At 38.4% G+C, this 16,293-nt stretch overlaps 1 protein-coding gene across 1 annotated transcript in view; it reads left to right on the forward strand.

Annotated features, from left to right (window-relative positions):
* Positions 1 to 16,048, forward strand: part of LOC102371053 (pituitary tumor-transforming gene 1 protein-interacting protein-like) — a 44,343-nt gene extending 28,295 nt beyond the window's left edge. The window contains exons 6-8 of the mRNA XM_025210004.1: positions 6,594 to 6,640; positions 9,232 to 9,338; positions 15,219 to 16,048. Coding sequence (XP_025065789.1) covers positions 6,594 to 6,640; positions 9,232 to 9,257 — 73 coding nt within the window. The 3' untranslated portion in view covers positions 9,258 to 9,338; positions 15,219 to 16,048. The remainder of the gene's footprint in view (positions 1 to 6,593; positions 6,641 to 9,231; positions 9,339 to 15,218) is intronic.
* The last annotated feature ends 245 nt before the right edge of the window (positions 16,049 to 16,293 follow it).

Below are 16,293 nucleotides of genomic sequence, written 5' to 3' on the forward strand. Positions count from 1 at the left end.
GGGGGGGGGGGGTGGGGGGAAGGAGGGGGGGTGTATATGTGTATATATATTGTAGTGGATATCCATTTGCTCCTTCTAAACAGCCAGTGTATCACAATGTGTACCCAATTTCTGTTTAAGAGTAACTGAAGGACAGTAACAGAGCTGCCTCCACAAAACACAGCTGATGGGCCTAATTTTAGTTCTAGCAGTATAGTGTCCCTCCAAAGGAAGTCAGAGATGGCTTATCCAGAGCATCTTCAGATTTGTCCTGTGTGGTCTACCCTACTTAATCGTGCACATAGATGTAGTTTACTAGTATGATGTGTAGATCACTAATGCATATTTTAGTTATAACATCTTTTGAAAATAACATATTTTGAAATACACTTAAACAAATGATAGGGTACGCTTGCTGTTTTTCGAATAGTAGATGAATTATTAAGTTCCATTCTGGAGGAAGATGAATTTAGGTATAAGCTGTAAAGTTTTCACATAGAATCTGGAAGTATGGACTTTGCTATATACAGCAATGAGTAACAAGTGAAAAGTGAGGTGCAGCACTTACCTTATTTTTGCCTGAGTGGCTTGCTTTATTCCCATGGCTACAACTGCTTCATGATTTCTGTTTTTCAAGGAACAGAATCAATTCTCAGTGCAGCATTCCCCAGGGGGAACAGGACCTGGCCTGAGTTTCATTTCAGACTTCTGTCAGTGTGTGGGCATTTTACCACATTATTGAAAAAATGTTATGCAATAAGTATGACAAATAGCAGGATCCAAGGTTCCTTACACTTGCAAAACGTTCTTACAACTTTCTAGCATTTAATTCCCATCTTTGGTATCTCTTCTCTGTAGAATTAGGTCCTGGTGATTTGAGAACCTGCTTAAAATACCATTAACTTGCAAATTCATAAGACTTGTAGATTCTGAGAACTGAAATTCTTGTTTTTGGAGGTTTACAGTGCTATGGAAGTTTTTTTTGTCATTTGTACACTCTTCTGAGGTGAGCCATCAGAGCTCCAGACTCTCTCCCCGCTATTTTGCTCTGTACCCATGGGGCCACGGGCAGATCTTACCTATGAAAGACTCCTCTTCCCCTGTCAAGCCTTCATCTCACTTGCCCCTGACTAGACCTTGCAGCCCGGTAGAGGAGAGTCCTGCCAACTCCTGTCCAGGCTCTAAACCTGCTGGGAATTTCAGAAGATCTTTGTCTCTGGAGAAACAGTATACCTATTTATGTTGGTTACCTTGAAATCAGTTTTATCTTACAGTAGGCATCGAAGTATGAAATAGAACAGATTTATTACAGAAAAGCATGTAAAAAAAAAAAGAATTTGATAGCTTTGAAGCCAGATAAACAAAAGATTACCTCACCTTGCTCTTCCTAACTGGAAGAAGCCTTTTGATAAGTTCTGTTAGTGTTTCTAGCAGTCTAGCCCCTACTGGACAGAAGAAAATCTCCAGCTTCTTGCTAGAGCCCTCTACCTTTACTCTGAGATTCAGGGAGTTTTGTCTTTGGTTGTCCTTTGCCATGGCCGCCTCCCTGATTCTGTCGTAAGGATCATTTTTCAGTACCTTTTCCTCTTTCTTTTTTTAAATCCAGAGAGAAAGCCCACTAGCCGCTGTTTGGGACTCCCTTCCCCCTTAATATTTGGCTTCCTTGGTGTCTCTCTTGATATGCCTCTTAGTGGAATGGGATATAAGTGGGAACTGTTATGTAAAGAGTTTTGCCTCCTCCCTGTCTTTTAGGCATTCAGCTGACTAATAGCTAAAGTACCTGTTTCATCTGATCTGGCTATAAAACTATTGCTGGTCTTTTTGAACAAGTTATGCTACAAAAATGCAAAAATATAGAATAACACGATCCATACAGCCATAAAAGTGATAAAAATTAACACAGCTTATTGTTAGTTTTTGAAAAAGATAAAAAATGAGCATAAATCAACTAGGAAGAATGCATCTATGCTTGTGGGAATAATGTGCCCCATAATTAATTATATGAGTAATTGTGATGTGTTTCTTAGGCCATGGGCATGTGAACAAATGGCTTTGAGGTAAACTAGAGTATGGAATTACAGCACGTCAGTTAATTCATGCTAATTGTGCCCTCAGTTTGATCTGTGGTAACTGACATCATTTTCATTCAAGGGAAACCAGACTCAAGTTTAGTACAGGGAAAGATTTGCACAATGTAAGTACTGCTGAGTAACTGGCACCAAAATTTGTTTTATAGCCAAGTTTACCTTGTAGTAACTTTTTTTTTTTTTTTTTTTTTTGGTACCCTTGTCCCTAGTTATTAGAAACTGATCTTCGAGACATACTAGCAGCCTTGAGGGGACAGCATCTTGTGAAATGTAATGCAATTGTGGAATTTCAAATGTGACCTTGTAATCTGCAATTATCTGTTGGTTTATTGCTTGAATATTTATAGCTAGATGTAGCCATCTTGAGTTTAACTACTGTTCTGTGGGTAGTTGGCACTGCTGCTGAGTTTAGTTTGGAGCTAGCTTAGCAAGAGTAGAACAGGTGGTGCAGTTGGTCTTGCCTAAAGGCATACCCAGAGCTGTCTTTTACTTACAGCTACATCATAAGCCACGTGTATACAAAGGTAAGTGGGGTAGCCATTTAAATTGTGCAAGGGGCATTAGCCCAGGAGCCAGCAAAATATAGCCTGTGTACCGGATCTAACTCACCAGGTGACTTCATCCAGCCCTCGGGCAGGAGCCCACCTATTTAGGTCTTTGGCTTTTGGTGTGATTTTTGTGTGCCTCTCTATTTTTAAAGCTAGATTAATACTTCCTTGCCTTCTTTATGAGAGATCAAAACAGTACAATAGTTTAAAACACACAAATGGTATAATTATTATTATTTAATTTTTAATATGCTAGCTAGTATAATTGCCTTTTTACATGCAATTTAGAGAAATTCATTAGAAGATACCACATTAGTACAGTTTAATGACTGCAATGATAACTCTTAAACTTTAAATAATGGCTTATACCCTGTATAAGCTAGTGAAATAGAATTGTGATTGTTTTCTAGTTGTATATGTTTGCATTGCATGTTTATTGCAAGGGGAAGTTCTGAGGAAAAGCACAGTTGTAGTTGTTAAATAGTGCAGATGGCTAGTCATGTTGTTGTTGTTCTGGAGGCATGTTTCGTTATTTACAGCTCAAATATTGGTATATGCTAGAAATATGAATTAAACATTTTAAGTTATTGATGGACTATAAAAGCAAGAACTGCGCTCTTAAGGGAATGAACTAAAGTACCATTAAACAGGTTAAAATCAGAATGTTGGGACCAATAAGGGAGAATAATGTATGGAGATATAATAAGGAATTGTAGCAAGTCCTATGATAAAAGTAATATAGAAAATGTGAAATCCTGGAGACTTCAGTCAGCAAGACATAACGTTAGGCTGATGGGAGGTAGTCTCTCTTGGAAAGCCATCTGTATTATAGTTCAATCTTGTGGATGACCAAGGGAAAGGAGGGATTATATAAGCAGTATGAGGTTCTCACTATAAATTAAGCAACATAAAAAATGTGCCCTTGACAAAAGATTTAGGGGAAAATTGTGAGGGCATCCAAGGACTGCTAAGGTCAGTAAAGCCAGGGAAAGGGAGGAAAAAGGAGTAACTGTAAAAAGCTATAATTCATCCTAAGTGCAGGTTATTGACTAGTGGCATTAACCTCTGTTATCACTTACAGTTCCTAAATACCTGCTTAAATTAGACTCAAAAAGTACATTTAACTATAGGGTCTGCTTCTGCTTCCATTAGAAAGACTGTGATTACTGGATGTGTTCCTGTTCAGTATTTTGTTTTAGGCTCATCATTCAGGGTGTGAATGTATGTGCATTTTTTACTGCACTCCATTAAAACTCTGCTTTGAATACAAGAGTATTAATTTACTCATGAGCATTTTTATGGGAGTTATTACCTGCTGCAGCATTGGAGTGCTTTGCAAATAGTAATGGTTTTGTCTTTCTTGTAGGGTGAGGTGATGGTATTCCTAATTGACAATTTAATAGCTCTTTATATCTTTATAGCGGAGCTCTGATTATTTGGTTGCTCGTGAGCATTCAACATGTCTACATATTGGGTGCAGTGTCGCGTATTGGGCCCTCAAACTTAAGAAGCTTGCAGTTTATAGTAATCTGACAGAAGTTTTTCTTAGACTTGTCCAGCATCACATAAACCTTGTGGCAGATGTGGGGATAGAATCTGTTTTTCCAGTGCAGCATTTGGTTAACCTTGAGACATGTCGTTCCCTACTTACACACCCCTGCCTCGCTTGCTAAACATCAAGGATTCACAATGCAAGCTATTTGGAACCATCTGCAAGTTGTGTTTTCCAGTGGAGAGCCATTTTGGCACATTCAATCTTACTGAGTCTCTGGGCCACTGAGATTCCTCTGGTGGACAAGTTGTGCTTCTCAGTCTCTATTTTCTGCAGTGTATAAGAGCAGAAGTCTTGTAGTCAGTAGTTCCCTTCACTAGACAATCTTAATTCATCCCCAGAGTAAACTAATCCTTTTCACTGAATGAGGTGGTAGTTGTGTGGAAAATAGTGTTATAGTATACTTAAAAGCAGAGTGATAAAGCATGTGTCCAAGGGAGCTGACTTATGGCTACACTGGTAAGCTCGGTTCTAAATTTCTTAAGTGCATAATTTTGTGATCTTAACATTGCTTTAATTTAGTTTGAATGTAGTTTCCTGCTTTGGTAAAATAGCAAACTGGGAAAAAAAACACTTTTATCAGATGGACTCATAGTAACACCCTCTTATCTACCCCTGTTCTCCCCCACATCATCTCCATGGTTGGGACCTTTCAAAGCACAGCACAACCCTCTACTATTTGTTCTGATGGAGTAACTAGTGATGATAATGTTAGTACTAGTGGAATACTGGGATTCAAGACTCTTGCATCCAAATCCAAATGTGTCTAGTGATTATGGGCCCCATGTCTTACCTTACACTTGATCTCTTTCATCCCTTCTCCCTTCACCCTCAGTCCTCCCTCTCTTCCCCTCTGTCCCCTTCCAACGAGTCTTTCCTTCCACCAAATTCCTCTCCGTCATCTCTCTTCCCTCAAGTTTCTGATACTTCTGAATTTCACTCTGATTTATTTTATGCGTTTCCTGGGCCCCAGCAATGTGGACATGGAGATCAAAGCTGAGAGAGTCTCTCTGCTAACATTACTAGTGGCACTGAATCTCCAGCCTCCCTGGAGGAACAGTTGCAGGAAAGGGTTAACTCAGTCCTACAGGGAACATGCTCAGTTCCCACATGTGCAAATTCTAGTTGGCAAATAGGAACTGGGGGAGGGAGGGTGAAGTATGTATGGAGTAGATGGACCAAGACAAATTTAGCTGCTAGTCAGTGGGCACATCTACATAGGACGCTAACTGCACAGTAGCCTAATACTACTGCGCAGTAGCATGTCATGGCAAAAATTGTGCTAATATGCTACTGTGCAGTAGTATTAGGCTACTGCACAGCTAGTGTCACTTAAAAGCTGTGCATTGGCACTACTGTGCAGTTTACTGCATCTTGATTTCATACGTGGTTATACAAGTACTAAACTTAATGTGCAATAGCTGTGGCTCATTAATGACTGTGTAGACATGCCAGTAAGTCCTTAATGAGCATGTGTGAACCTCAGTTAGAGGCTCAGTTTGGTGAAATGTGAATGGATTTTTATTGGAATAACAATAGGTACATCCCTGACACGGTTGGCTCTTGCCAAACATCAAGTCTCCACTCCAAAGCATAGAGGCTCAAGTGTGTTTTAATTAAAGAGTTGTAAAACAAAAAGCATCACTTCCGTAAATTTGTTCGCAGAAATGGCAAAAATATGTCCACCAACTATTTCTCCTCCTTCCCCTCTCCCCTGTGGTATCCACCTGAGGCAGACACTTGACATAGAAAATTGAAGCATGCTTGACTAAAGTTTTGGAGCATCATACGCATCTGAAAATAGAACCTTATATAATTGGAAGTGCTAGGCAACCATAACTAGGCACATCCCTCCCAGTCTGACTGTAATGATGGCATAATATCTTTCATGTTGTTCTCCTTTCCATGTAGGACTGTAGACATCAGCTGTATTTTCATTTCCATTCACCATGTTGTCTGAACAGTAATCATGATACAGCATTCCTTCTTCTGGTAGATTTTTGTTTGTGTTGAATTAGGATTCTGTATGCCTACAGTCTTCATATAGTTGTAAAATTCACATGCTTCCTACTGGGCAACATAGTGATATCTGTGATGGTGGGTGGGTGGGTGGATGGATGAATGGATCTGTCAATCTCTCTCTCAAATAAGGTCAATCAAAATAAGGGGAAATATTTAAATAGATCTAAAAGGCAATGAATTTACAGTCCTAATTAATTACTTGATTTGCTAATAGTGTTCAGTTTTAGATGGGAATGGTAAGTTTTTTGGATGTGATTTTAAGAAAGTGTTAATTATTGCACACTACAAAAAATCATGCCAAGAGGCTGCCAACTAGTTGTAATACCATGCTGATAATATATCTTAAAACAACCTAAGATATTAACTTGTACCTTATTTTAACAATATTTTTAATAACCTTTGTAGGAAACAGGAAAGAAAAGTGAAACATGATGAAATACGCAAGAAGTATGGTATGTATAGCAATCTTATTTCAGTATTTGGTATCTGAATAAACTGTCTTTCCTCTCTCCACATTGCCTGAATAAGATTGTTCTGTCACACAAGAGGTAGAGCTTTTCCCGTGTGGATCATTAGTTCTGTTTAATACCCTGGGAAGTCGCTGCCATCTGACTGTTTTGTGAGCTAAGTGCAGTAAGTTAGTTGAGTTTAGCCCCATTTGCTGTGGGTAATAATTTGAATTGTTGTTAGCATTCGTGGCACAAAAAACAAGGATTAAATAAGGTTTTGGAGCTATTTTAATTCCTACAGTTAGCTTTTTAAAACAGATTTATAGCACAGTAGTGAAAACAGAAGGCATGACCATCGATTGTGCTCTGATTTTTATTTGTGGAGTTTGTTATTCAGGACTGGTGCTGTTAGCACTCTCTAATTTGGCTTGTTATTGAACTGCTGGTGCCATGCACTCAAATATATATGAGAACAAGATGCTTTATTTTCTTATCATGTAAATTACACTGTTGTGAAAAGCAGTGACTCTGGAGCTATGAACACCACTCAAAACTGTTCTGATTTCCAGTGTCTTATTAAGCTGATTGGCAGGGGCTGGGAATGCCTGTGTCAGTCTGCTGCAATTCCTCCGGTTGATGCAGTAGTGTTGTAGATGAGCTCTAAAGGGAATTACATGGAGGGAGGAACATGTGGTGCTTCAAAAAACAAAGAGGCACTGGGAGAGGGTACACCATAATGACTCTTAAGATAGAAAGGGGGGAAATTATTATAGAGAAAAAAGGCAATTTTAAGGGTACTAGTTCACAAGCGTTAATTCCTTGACAGTTTGACTTTTTTTGACCTTGCTTTCAAACTTCTGTTCTATATGAAAATGTTTGTTTCAGTTACATGACAAAGACTTAGAATTCAGCTTTTGTTTTTTTTTTTTTAGACTAATATGCCATTTGAGCCTATGTTTCCAGAGAATCCCTGGGGTCAGCCCTGCTAGGTACTAAGCATTCTGGCCAATTCCAACAAAGGATTAAACATTGCAGGAGTACTACCATTGACTTCATTTAAATTAAGCATTTTAGGTGCACTGCTAGATATGGTCGGAACAGTCAGCACCTTGAAGAATTTAGCTGTATAAGAGTGTGCACGTGTCCATGTGTGTACTGGTAGAAATCTACCACACTTAAGCTCCTTAGTGTTCCCAGTGAAATCAGTAGTTCAGTCATTGACTTCAATGACAGCAAACTCTCACTGAAAATATAAGCTTTGTCTTCTAATTAACATATCAGCCCTATCATTTCTGCACCCAGTTACCTTATTTGCAAATGTGATGCACTGTTTCTTGTAATTAATAGTCTTCTCAAAAGAGGTATCACACTGGTGCATGGAGTGTTATGCACGTAGTTGAGGAGGAGGTGGCAGAGTGAAAGGAGAGAGATTATGTAATGTCCTCAGCTGACATTAGACCTCTGCTAATATGTGGAACTTAGTCTGATATCAGAACTAATGCAGAATTGGTTGGCACAGCAATCAAAATACAAATGCATTACTAATTCTCATCTTGAAATACTATTGTCCAAATAATTAAATGAAACATAATACAAAAATCTTTGGCACTGCCTGGAATCTTCTTCATCTGTCTTTATTTTTAGCTGTCTGGTAAATACATACGTTGGCATATCAAATAGTATAATAAAAATTGGTGCAGAAAATTGTGGAGACACTAGATTATTTTCCACACTTATGCATAGTAGAGAGGATTCACTGTTAAATAGGCAAGAATAAGTGGCAGAATGACAATGGCTTTGTTAACCTGACTCTGTAGATTAAGATGATCATGCCTGAAATGTCAGCCCTTGGTTGGCTTTAAGGGAATGCCTTTTTCCCACTTCACCCACCCTATTTAAATGGTAATTACACATTTATAATGCATTGCAGGTGTCACTTACTCTCGCCACAGTCCTTTGGGAGCACTGGAAGCAATAGAGCTTTAGGAACTGGGAATACTCATTTTGAATTGTTTCTTTGTTGCAAAATTTGTCCATATTTTTCATTAGCTTGTATATGAATGCAGTTTGATTGCTCAAATTATATGTTGACTATTAGCACATTTTAAAGTAGAATTTAGAGCATTTTCTAGCTTTTACAACATACAAAGGAACTGTGATTTAATTGCCCCACATTTGCTACTATTGTACACTAAATGTACCATCAATAATATGGTGCTTTGCTCACCACATACTTTTGGATTTTGTCTGGTGATAGTGGAAGAGCCCTACCTCAGAGATAATAGAGGACATCCTTTTGTCTTCGGTTTTGCAAGTCGGTTCCCTTTTATGATTTTGGGGTTGCATGCTGCTTCTTAAAGTGTGCAAAGGCTTTTGATTAGTCATTTTAATGATGTATAATTCTATTTCATTTCTTTTACGTATGACATTTGTTTTATGTTCAGCAGTTCATCATAATAAAAACAGCTCTGGATGGGTATATTATGTTGACCTTATATGGTATTTTGAATGCATTGCAGTCACATAGCAGTCGCATCTCTTGTAAATCACATTCCTTTATTTTTTTTAAATTATTTTTATTAACTTTATTTTAGGAATTGAAAGCCAGCAATGTACATAATGAACTTCAAGGATGAAAACGGTGGCGTAGTCAGTTTTGAGGGGAAGTAAGCCGTCACTGAGAAAAGAGAGAAAAAGCAATGTATGTGTTGATCGCCCAAGTCCAATCCAGCTCAGTTTTTGCAGCATATACATTGTGTTGCGCGTTTGGATCAAATCTGTGGTTTTAACTACATTGGTGAAAGGTTGAAATGCACTCTCAGGTGATTAGCATTGTATGTTAGCTCAGAACTGAAGATTGTAAAAAGAGGTATTTAGACTTGAACATTTGCCTTGCCAGTTCCCAGCGGTTGAGATGGGGCTTTGTCCTTTCAGCCTGACAGAAGAAGAATGCTTAACTGACCAATAGCTGTCAAAGACCAGAGCAAGGTAGCCATAGTAGTCTGAAGGAAGGCAGAGAGAAGTGTAAAGATGCAACTTGTAGACTAACTGAATCAGATTCTAAGCTTTTTGTGATGAAGAGCTCACTTCATAAGATGCTGTGACGGCATTTACGTCCCTAATTCAGTTAGTCTGTAAGTTGCATCTCTGCACTGCCTTCTCCTAGACCATTAAGGTAAGTAAAGGTGTCCAAAGACTTACTTCATAAGTCAGCCGAGGGTGCTCAACTTCTAGCTCGTGGGCTGAATTTCCTTCTCCCCCACCATCTCCTGTTCTGCATGACATACCCATCCTGGATTGGATCCATTGGCTGGATCCAGCCTGCAGAGGAACCAGGCACTGACCGTCTGGCCTGTAGGACAGAAAGGTTGAGCACCACTGAGTCAACTAACAAATTAAATTGGTTGTAAATATTAAACCCAAAGAGTAAACAAAGATAAGATGCATGGAACAGTCTGTTTCAGATTCTTACAAACTTTCTCTCTTGGGACTTCAAAACTCACAGGTTACCTGGGAGGATCTTAATTTGTCTAAAGACACTGGCTTCATTGAGCCTGAAATATCAAAGCAAAAGATGGGTATTTACAACTTATATCGAGAAGGAAAAACAAGACTCAGAGAAGCTTCCTGTGCCTCGTTCAGGACAAACTGAATTCAGCCATTAGGTCCTTTTACCATTAAGCTATGATATTCAAGATGTACCAAATGGCCCTGGCTTTTTGCCCCTATACCATTTATTCTTATTTTTAATAATGGTTCCCCTGGTTTGGGGGTTTTTTGTTTGTTTTTTGTTTTAATTGTTGGTGTTCATTCATCATCCATGATACATTTCCACCATAAAAAGCCAATACAAGTGCCCCACTACTACCCTTTCATCCCTGTCCCTGCATTCTCAGGTTAGTGAAAAAAAATTTAAGTGCTCATGCATGAGGTGTAGAAGGCAGGAACGGGCTATAAAATGAAAACAAAGGGAACAAGACATCTAGGGTACGTTGTACCATGTGTTGTTATTCCCTGTGGAAGGTAACCTTACATTTCTGCTCCTAATTCTTCATCTCCTAGTGTACGTGGGCTATACTAGCAGGGGCTGCACCATTGGCATGCCTCCCACGCCCGCTGTGCTGCACCACATGCCTGACATGCAACATCCTCCTCCCCACTCTGTCATGCACATGGGCATCCATGCCATGGGCTTCCCCCAGCATTGTGGAGTTCACTGTGCCACCACCTGGGGCTGGGAAGGGAAAGGAAGAGGGAGTTCAGAGAACCAAGCTGCTTTTGCAGCTGGAGCAATAGGGGAAGCAGTAGCTGGATGGGAGCTTGGGAGGCCATAATATAATGCTTTGCAGGCCTCAAGTTGGATAGCTGTATTTTAGGGGATCAGAAAAATGAAGTCTCTACCCCATTTCAGAAACTTATTTTGGGAGCATTTAATTTTTTCCTTCTAATCAGGCATGTTTAATGATCTCCATTATCTACTCTGGACCTGACCAGTAGGTTTAGTCCTCAGCTCTTTAGTTCCCCTACCCTGCCATAGCATAAAGAGGAAATGGCATTCCCTGAAGCAAAAACTGGTTACAAAATACAGACACCTAATTTGTGGAAACTAAAATTAAAGACATTGTGAATAGCCTCTTCAACAATAGTAGTTAAAGAAAAGATTACCTCTGCTATGAACTATGAGACCTAGTAGTCTGAGATGTCACTGGTTGCAGTTAGAAGGCTGCTTTTGCTTGCAGTATTGCGTAGTTAAATACCTTTCAAGACTCTCACACCTTCCTCTGAAGAATTTGGAATGGCTCTAGTGGAAACTATACTGTATTCTGTTAAATTTTGTCTATATAACCTGTCGGTGGCAGTGCTAGCTGTAGTTTTACAATATTACTTTTGGATATATCATGTAAAATACGTATTTTAAACCAGTTAGATGAGAAGCAGCTCTTAATAAGCATGTGAGGCAGGAGATGGAGCTAATAAATAAGAGGGGGGAGAATCCCAGAAAACTAAATGGTGTGTGGTGGGGGGGAATAACGTTTCCCAGTGTTCATTTTTAGCTACAGCATTTGTCACTGCATCCAGCTTCCCACTGGTTGAGGCAGCTAAACCTTGATGTGAACCCTTTTGATTAGCATACGGTTATCTTTTTTATGAAGATTTCAAAGGATTTTATTTAATCAGGAAGATGCTTTCATCCCAAAGTTAATTCTGTCACTGGATCTTTATTCACTGTAAGGAACAGTTTTTAGAAGTTGGATTCTCAGAGTTCTATGTGGATTTTAATGAATGCAGAGAATGTATAGTCTTCTGCATGAGAAGTGTAATAATACACTTTTACTTCTAGTATTGCTACTTGATCCTACATAACTAACTGTTGTGTAAGCTAGTGTAATTACTTTTTCTTAACGGCCACTGGCAAGGCTTATTTAGAAAGTAAAAGAAAATTCTCTTTACGTTCAACATGTTATTCATTAAAGCTTTCCAAATTTGCATAAGGATACGATAATACCCATAATTTTACTGCTGTACTTAGATTGTCAAGGCTTTGTAACACTGTGAATGATTTCAGGTGATAAATTGTCTAATTGTATTTTGAATGTATTAATTGGAATATATGAGATAATGATGTAAGAAACAAGCATACCTGTTCTATCAAGCCATGGGCATTATTTTTATGGGTCTGGTGAATTGTTCTAATACTTTGTCCAGCTGCCAAAACAGATGATAATGAACCCTGACAAGTTAATGAAAATTCTGTTCGTTTTTATATATAGGGTCTTAACACACATAGAAAAATGTCATATTTGTTTAGGGAGAACTTTTTTTGTCAACTATAAGTTGGCCTTAAAAATTGAGAGATGTATTTCAGATGCTTCAGATACTTGAGGATGAAAGTTAAAAAAATATATATTAGTCCAGACTGAGTTTAGGAAATAGGTCTTGGCTTTGCAGCGAATGTAGTCTGAGAATCTGAAAACCTCCAGTTTAATTCACAAATAAAGACATCAAATCAAATTTCATACATTCCTGCCTTTGAGAGAGAATGTTTTCCATATTGATCTATTTCTCTTAAGTTATGAATGTGTTAAACGCATCTAATTATCTTGATGATTTACTGAACTGCAATGTTTTATTGTATTGAAATCTATACAACCTGTGTACTTACATTTTTAAGTACTTGCATATCTAGTTTTAGCTGCACATTTTTTGTAGTGCTGCAGAAAAAAGTGAATTCTCCTCCCCATACATGGATTGGGCCATCTGTAATGCAAGCATTAAGGATCAAGTAACTCTAATAAAACATGTTTTTGTTATAGTTTAGGTAACATGTCAGTGAGTTTTAAATAATTTTATTACTGTATTCTATAGCCACATTCTTTTCAGAACATCAAATATGTAGTTAATATACAAAAAGTAACTTTGTTTCTTTTTTCTCTCAGCTAGGTCAAAGCAGAGTATATTCAATTTTCTTGAACAGTTTTGCAGACCAATTTGGATGATGCTTGAGTTTTTTAGTTAGTCTTCTACAAGTAAAAGTAATTTTGTACAAGAGCTGGTTTTTTTATTCTTTACTTTATGGGTAAATCACATGAAATACTTTCAGTTTGAATGACCAACAGGGCTTGTAGGAATTTTCCATAACCAGTACTTTATGATTATATATCATGAGTTTTTTGCATCCATTTATTGAATATTATGTTAGTCCAGTGCTGTTTAATCTTTTGGCCCCATGAGCCAAATGAGTGGTTCAGGGGTGATCTCAAGGCTGGATTGGGCCCTGCATCCCAGGATCAGGCTTGCACTCCCAGATATTGACTGTACCACCTCTGACCAGCCGCACATGATGAGATTGGGGCTCTGGGACCCTGCCCCGCCTCTACCAGGGTTCCTGTGGTGGGTTGGGGCTCTGGCACGCCATGCCACCTTCACCTGGCTCCACACGTGGGGATAAGGCTCTGCAGTCCAATGCCACCTCTTCTGGTCTTACATGTGAGGTTAGGGCTCCAGGGCTTGTATTGCCTCTGCCAGGCTCCGTGTGTTGGGATTAGCCCCTGTCTGGCACTTGCACCCAGCCAGACAACGGGAATTGGGTTCTAGGGCCCCATGCTGCCTTGCATGCCAGATTTAATGCACAGGGCCATGTCCCACAAGGCATCGCACAGGGCCATGGGGAGCTCTGTGGGCTAGATCTGGCTTGCGGGCAGGGGGTTGAGCATCCCTGCACTAGTGAGTTATTATTGGCATTGTTAATGGGGAGCTCCATGCTGTACATCGATAAGGCTTGAAAATGTATTGATCACTAGCAAGTAAAACTGGAGAATTAAGAGGTATAGTCCTATCTGACAGTTTGTTACATGCTCTATTTACTGTGCCTGAAATAAACAGGGTGGGCTGGACCCGTGACTGGAGCTCCATGCACTTATTTCCTTACCTGCGTCAGGCAGACCTGTGAAATGTTCAGCTTCTAGTTATTGGTGTGCATAGCCAGCCCATTTCTGCCCAGGGAAGACAGAACTTTTGGGAAACCTTGTGGGGATTGGGAGCAAGTGGTATGGTCCCGTTTCCTCCTTCCACTTCTCTGGTCCTGACTATTGTAAGATGGGAACTTCATCTTTCCATAGTCTTCCTGGCCCAAAATAAATCGAGTAGAAAAGATTGTACCCCAAATCTTACAGACACCTAAGGAAGAAAAGCACCTGCATGCCTAAGGCTGATATGCAAGGTAATAGCAGACCTTTTGCTCCTTCATAACAAGAGTCTTCCCCTAGCACCTTTGGGATTTGTTCATCTTCAATATGCTCTTCTAGCCAGTGAATGCCTGTTATGTTTCTCAAGGTCTTCTTGAAAACTAGCACTGTATGGCATAGTGATTGTTGCTGAACTAAGCTTTAGAGAAGATTATGTGTATATCCAGCAATTCAGTATATTTTTGATGGTTTTGCAACACTTTCCATGGCAATATTCTGTTTTTTTTATGATGAAAGCACATAGTGAGACCTAGGTTAAATGACACATTCATTCTTGTCCCTAATACGTTTAGTGAGTTTATGGGTGATTTATACCTGTCCTTAGAGAATATTGCCTTGCATTGCAAAATTACTGCATATAACTTATTAAACTTGGCAGGTTTTTTGTTCAGGAATGAAAGAGAATTAAGCCAGCAAGCTAGCGTGATAACCTCCAACCTTTAAAAAAGGATGATCTTACAACAAAGCAGAATTTATTGATCATATTGAAACTGCTTCTACTTAGCCATTTCCAGCTTGGTTTAGTTTATGACAAAGAAAAAATGCCAAGTTAGCTGGTGTTAAATAGAAATACTATTTCTCCTTGTTAGGAAAAAAACTTCTTTTTTCATCTTTCTTGATGAATTATTCTTCGTATGGAATCCATGATTTTTGGTTAAGAAATAAAACAACTTACAAGTTTTTTTTTATTACAGGCTTTACTTGTTCTTTTAGTTAAGTAAATTGAAGAGGTACATCTCCTACCATAAGAACAGGCATGTTTTATTTTATATAATGCCTTATACAATTAAGTCAGTAACTAGAGGTCTTAATAAATGCTGTCTTATTTCCTCCAGGTCTTCTTCAGGATTCAGATCATCCTTACAGCAGATTTGAGAATGAGTAGAAACACCCACGGCTGTAAAATTTAGGATCCAGAAGAAGCATGGCCTTTTATTTTGCTTTTAAGAGGTCTTCAGGATCATTTCTTTTCCTCAAGTTTAAAATTGTGAAATTAAGTATTCATAAATCTTTACTAAAATATGTATTTTTATCTGTCTAATTTACCTTTTTAGCACTAATTTTTATGAATCTTTTTGATTCTTGAAATATTCACCATGTTTGCTGTCTGTAAATGTGAAATGTCAACTTTCCTCTTTTTATTTTTCCTTTAGGAATCAGATTTCTAAGGTTTATCATGTATTGGATTTGACACCTTAAGTTACTTTTCTCCAGAAAAAAAATCTTTTGTTTCTATGTTTATAAATAAAATTTTTCTTCCTAAATCTGTTTGTACAGATAAGAGATAGCAAGAGGAGAAGAACTGTTTGACACTGGAGAAATATGTGGTTATTATTGTTGGCAAGAAATAATTACAGTAGACCAATTTTTCAATACCAAAACAGTATATGAAAGTAAGTTTTAGACAAAGTAAAGATGGCTAATGTGTGAAGTTTCTTATTAAGTATAACTTGATATAGGAGTGAAAGTGTTGGTATGTCATCAGAGTACGCCCTTGATATGCAGAAAAAGCACTTCATTAGCAGGACTGACAAAAAAAATATTTGTAATGTGTGCAAAATCTGAATGTATATGTGTGTCTACGATCGAGAGGAAATATCAGGCTGTGTAAACATTTTGTGCTGTGAACAAATCTCTACATTAAAATTACCATCTATTAATAAGATTGCTTCAGCTTAATTGTGTAATGATTTTGTAATGTTTTGGGGGTTTTTTAAAGGAAATTTCATAGCATTGTAAGTTCTTTCTTTATTAGTGGATTCTGTTCCATGTTTTGTCTCTTTATTAACAGGCCTTCGAGCATTTCAGATACGTCAGCAATCGGTGGCTGATTTTGACCTTTCTCCCCCTCCTTTCAACTAATGTGAATTTCCAAGTATTCTATAGAATTGAAATAACCTAATTTATTGT

The sequence above is a fragment of the Alligator sinensis genome, unplaced genomic scaffold (assembly GCF_000455745.1).
Source record: "Alligator sinensis unplaced genomic scaffold, ASM45574v1 scaffold479_1, whole genome shotgun sequence".
Classification (NCBI taxonomy): Eukaryota; Metazoa; Chordata; order Crocodylia; family Alligatoridae; genus Alligator; species Alligator sinensis.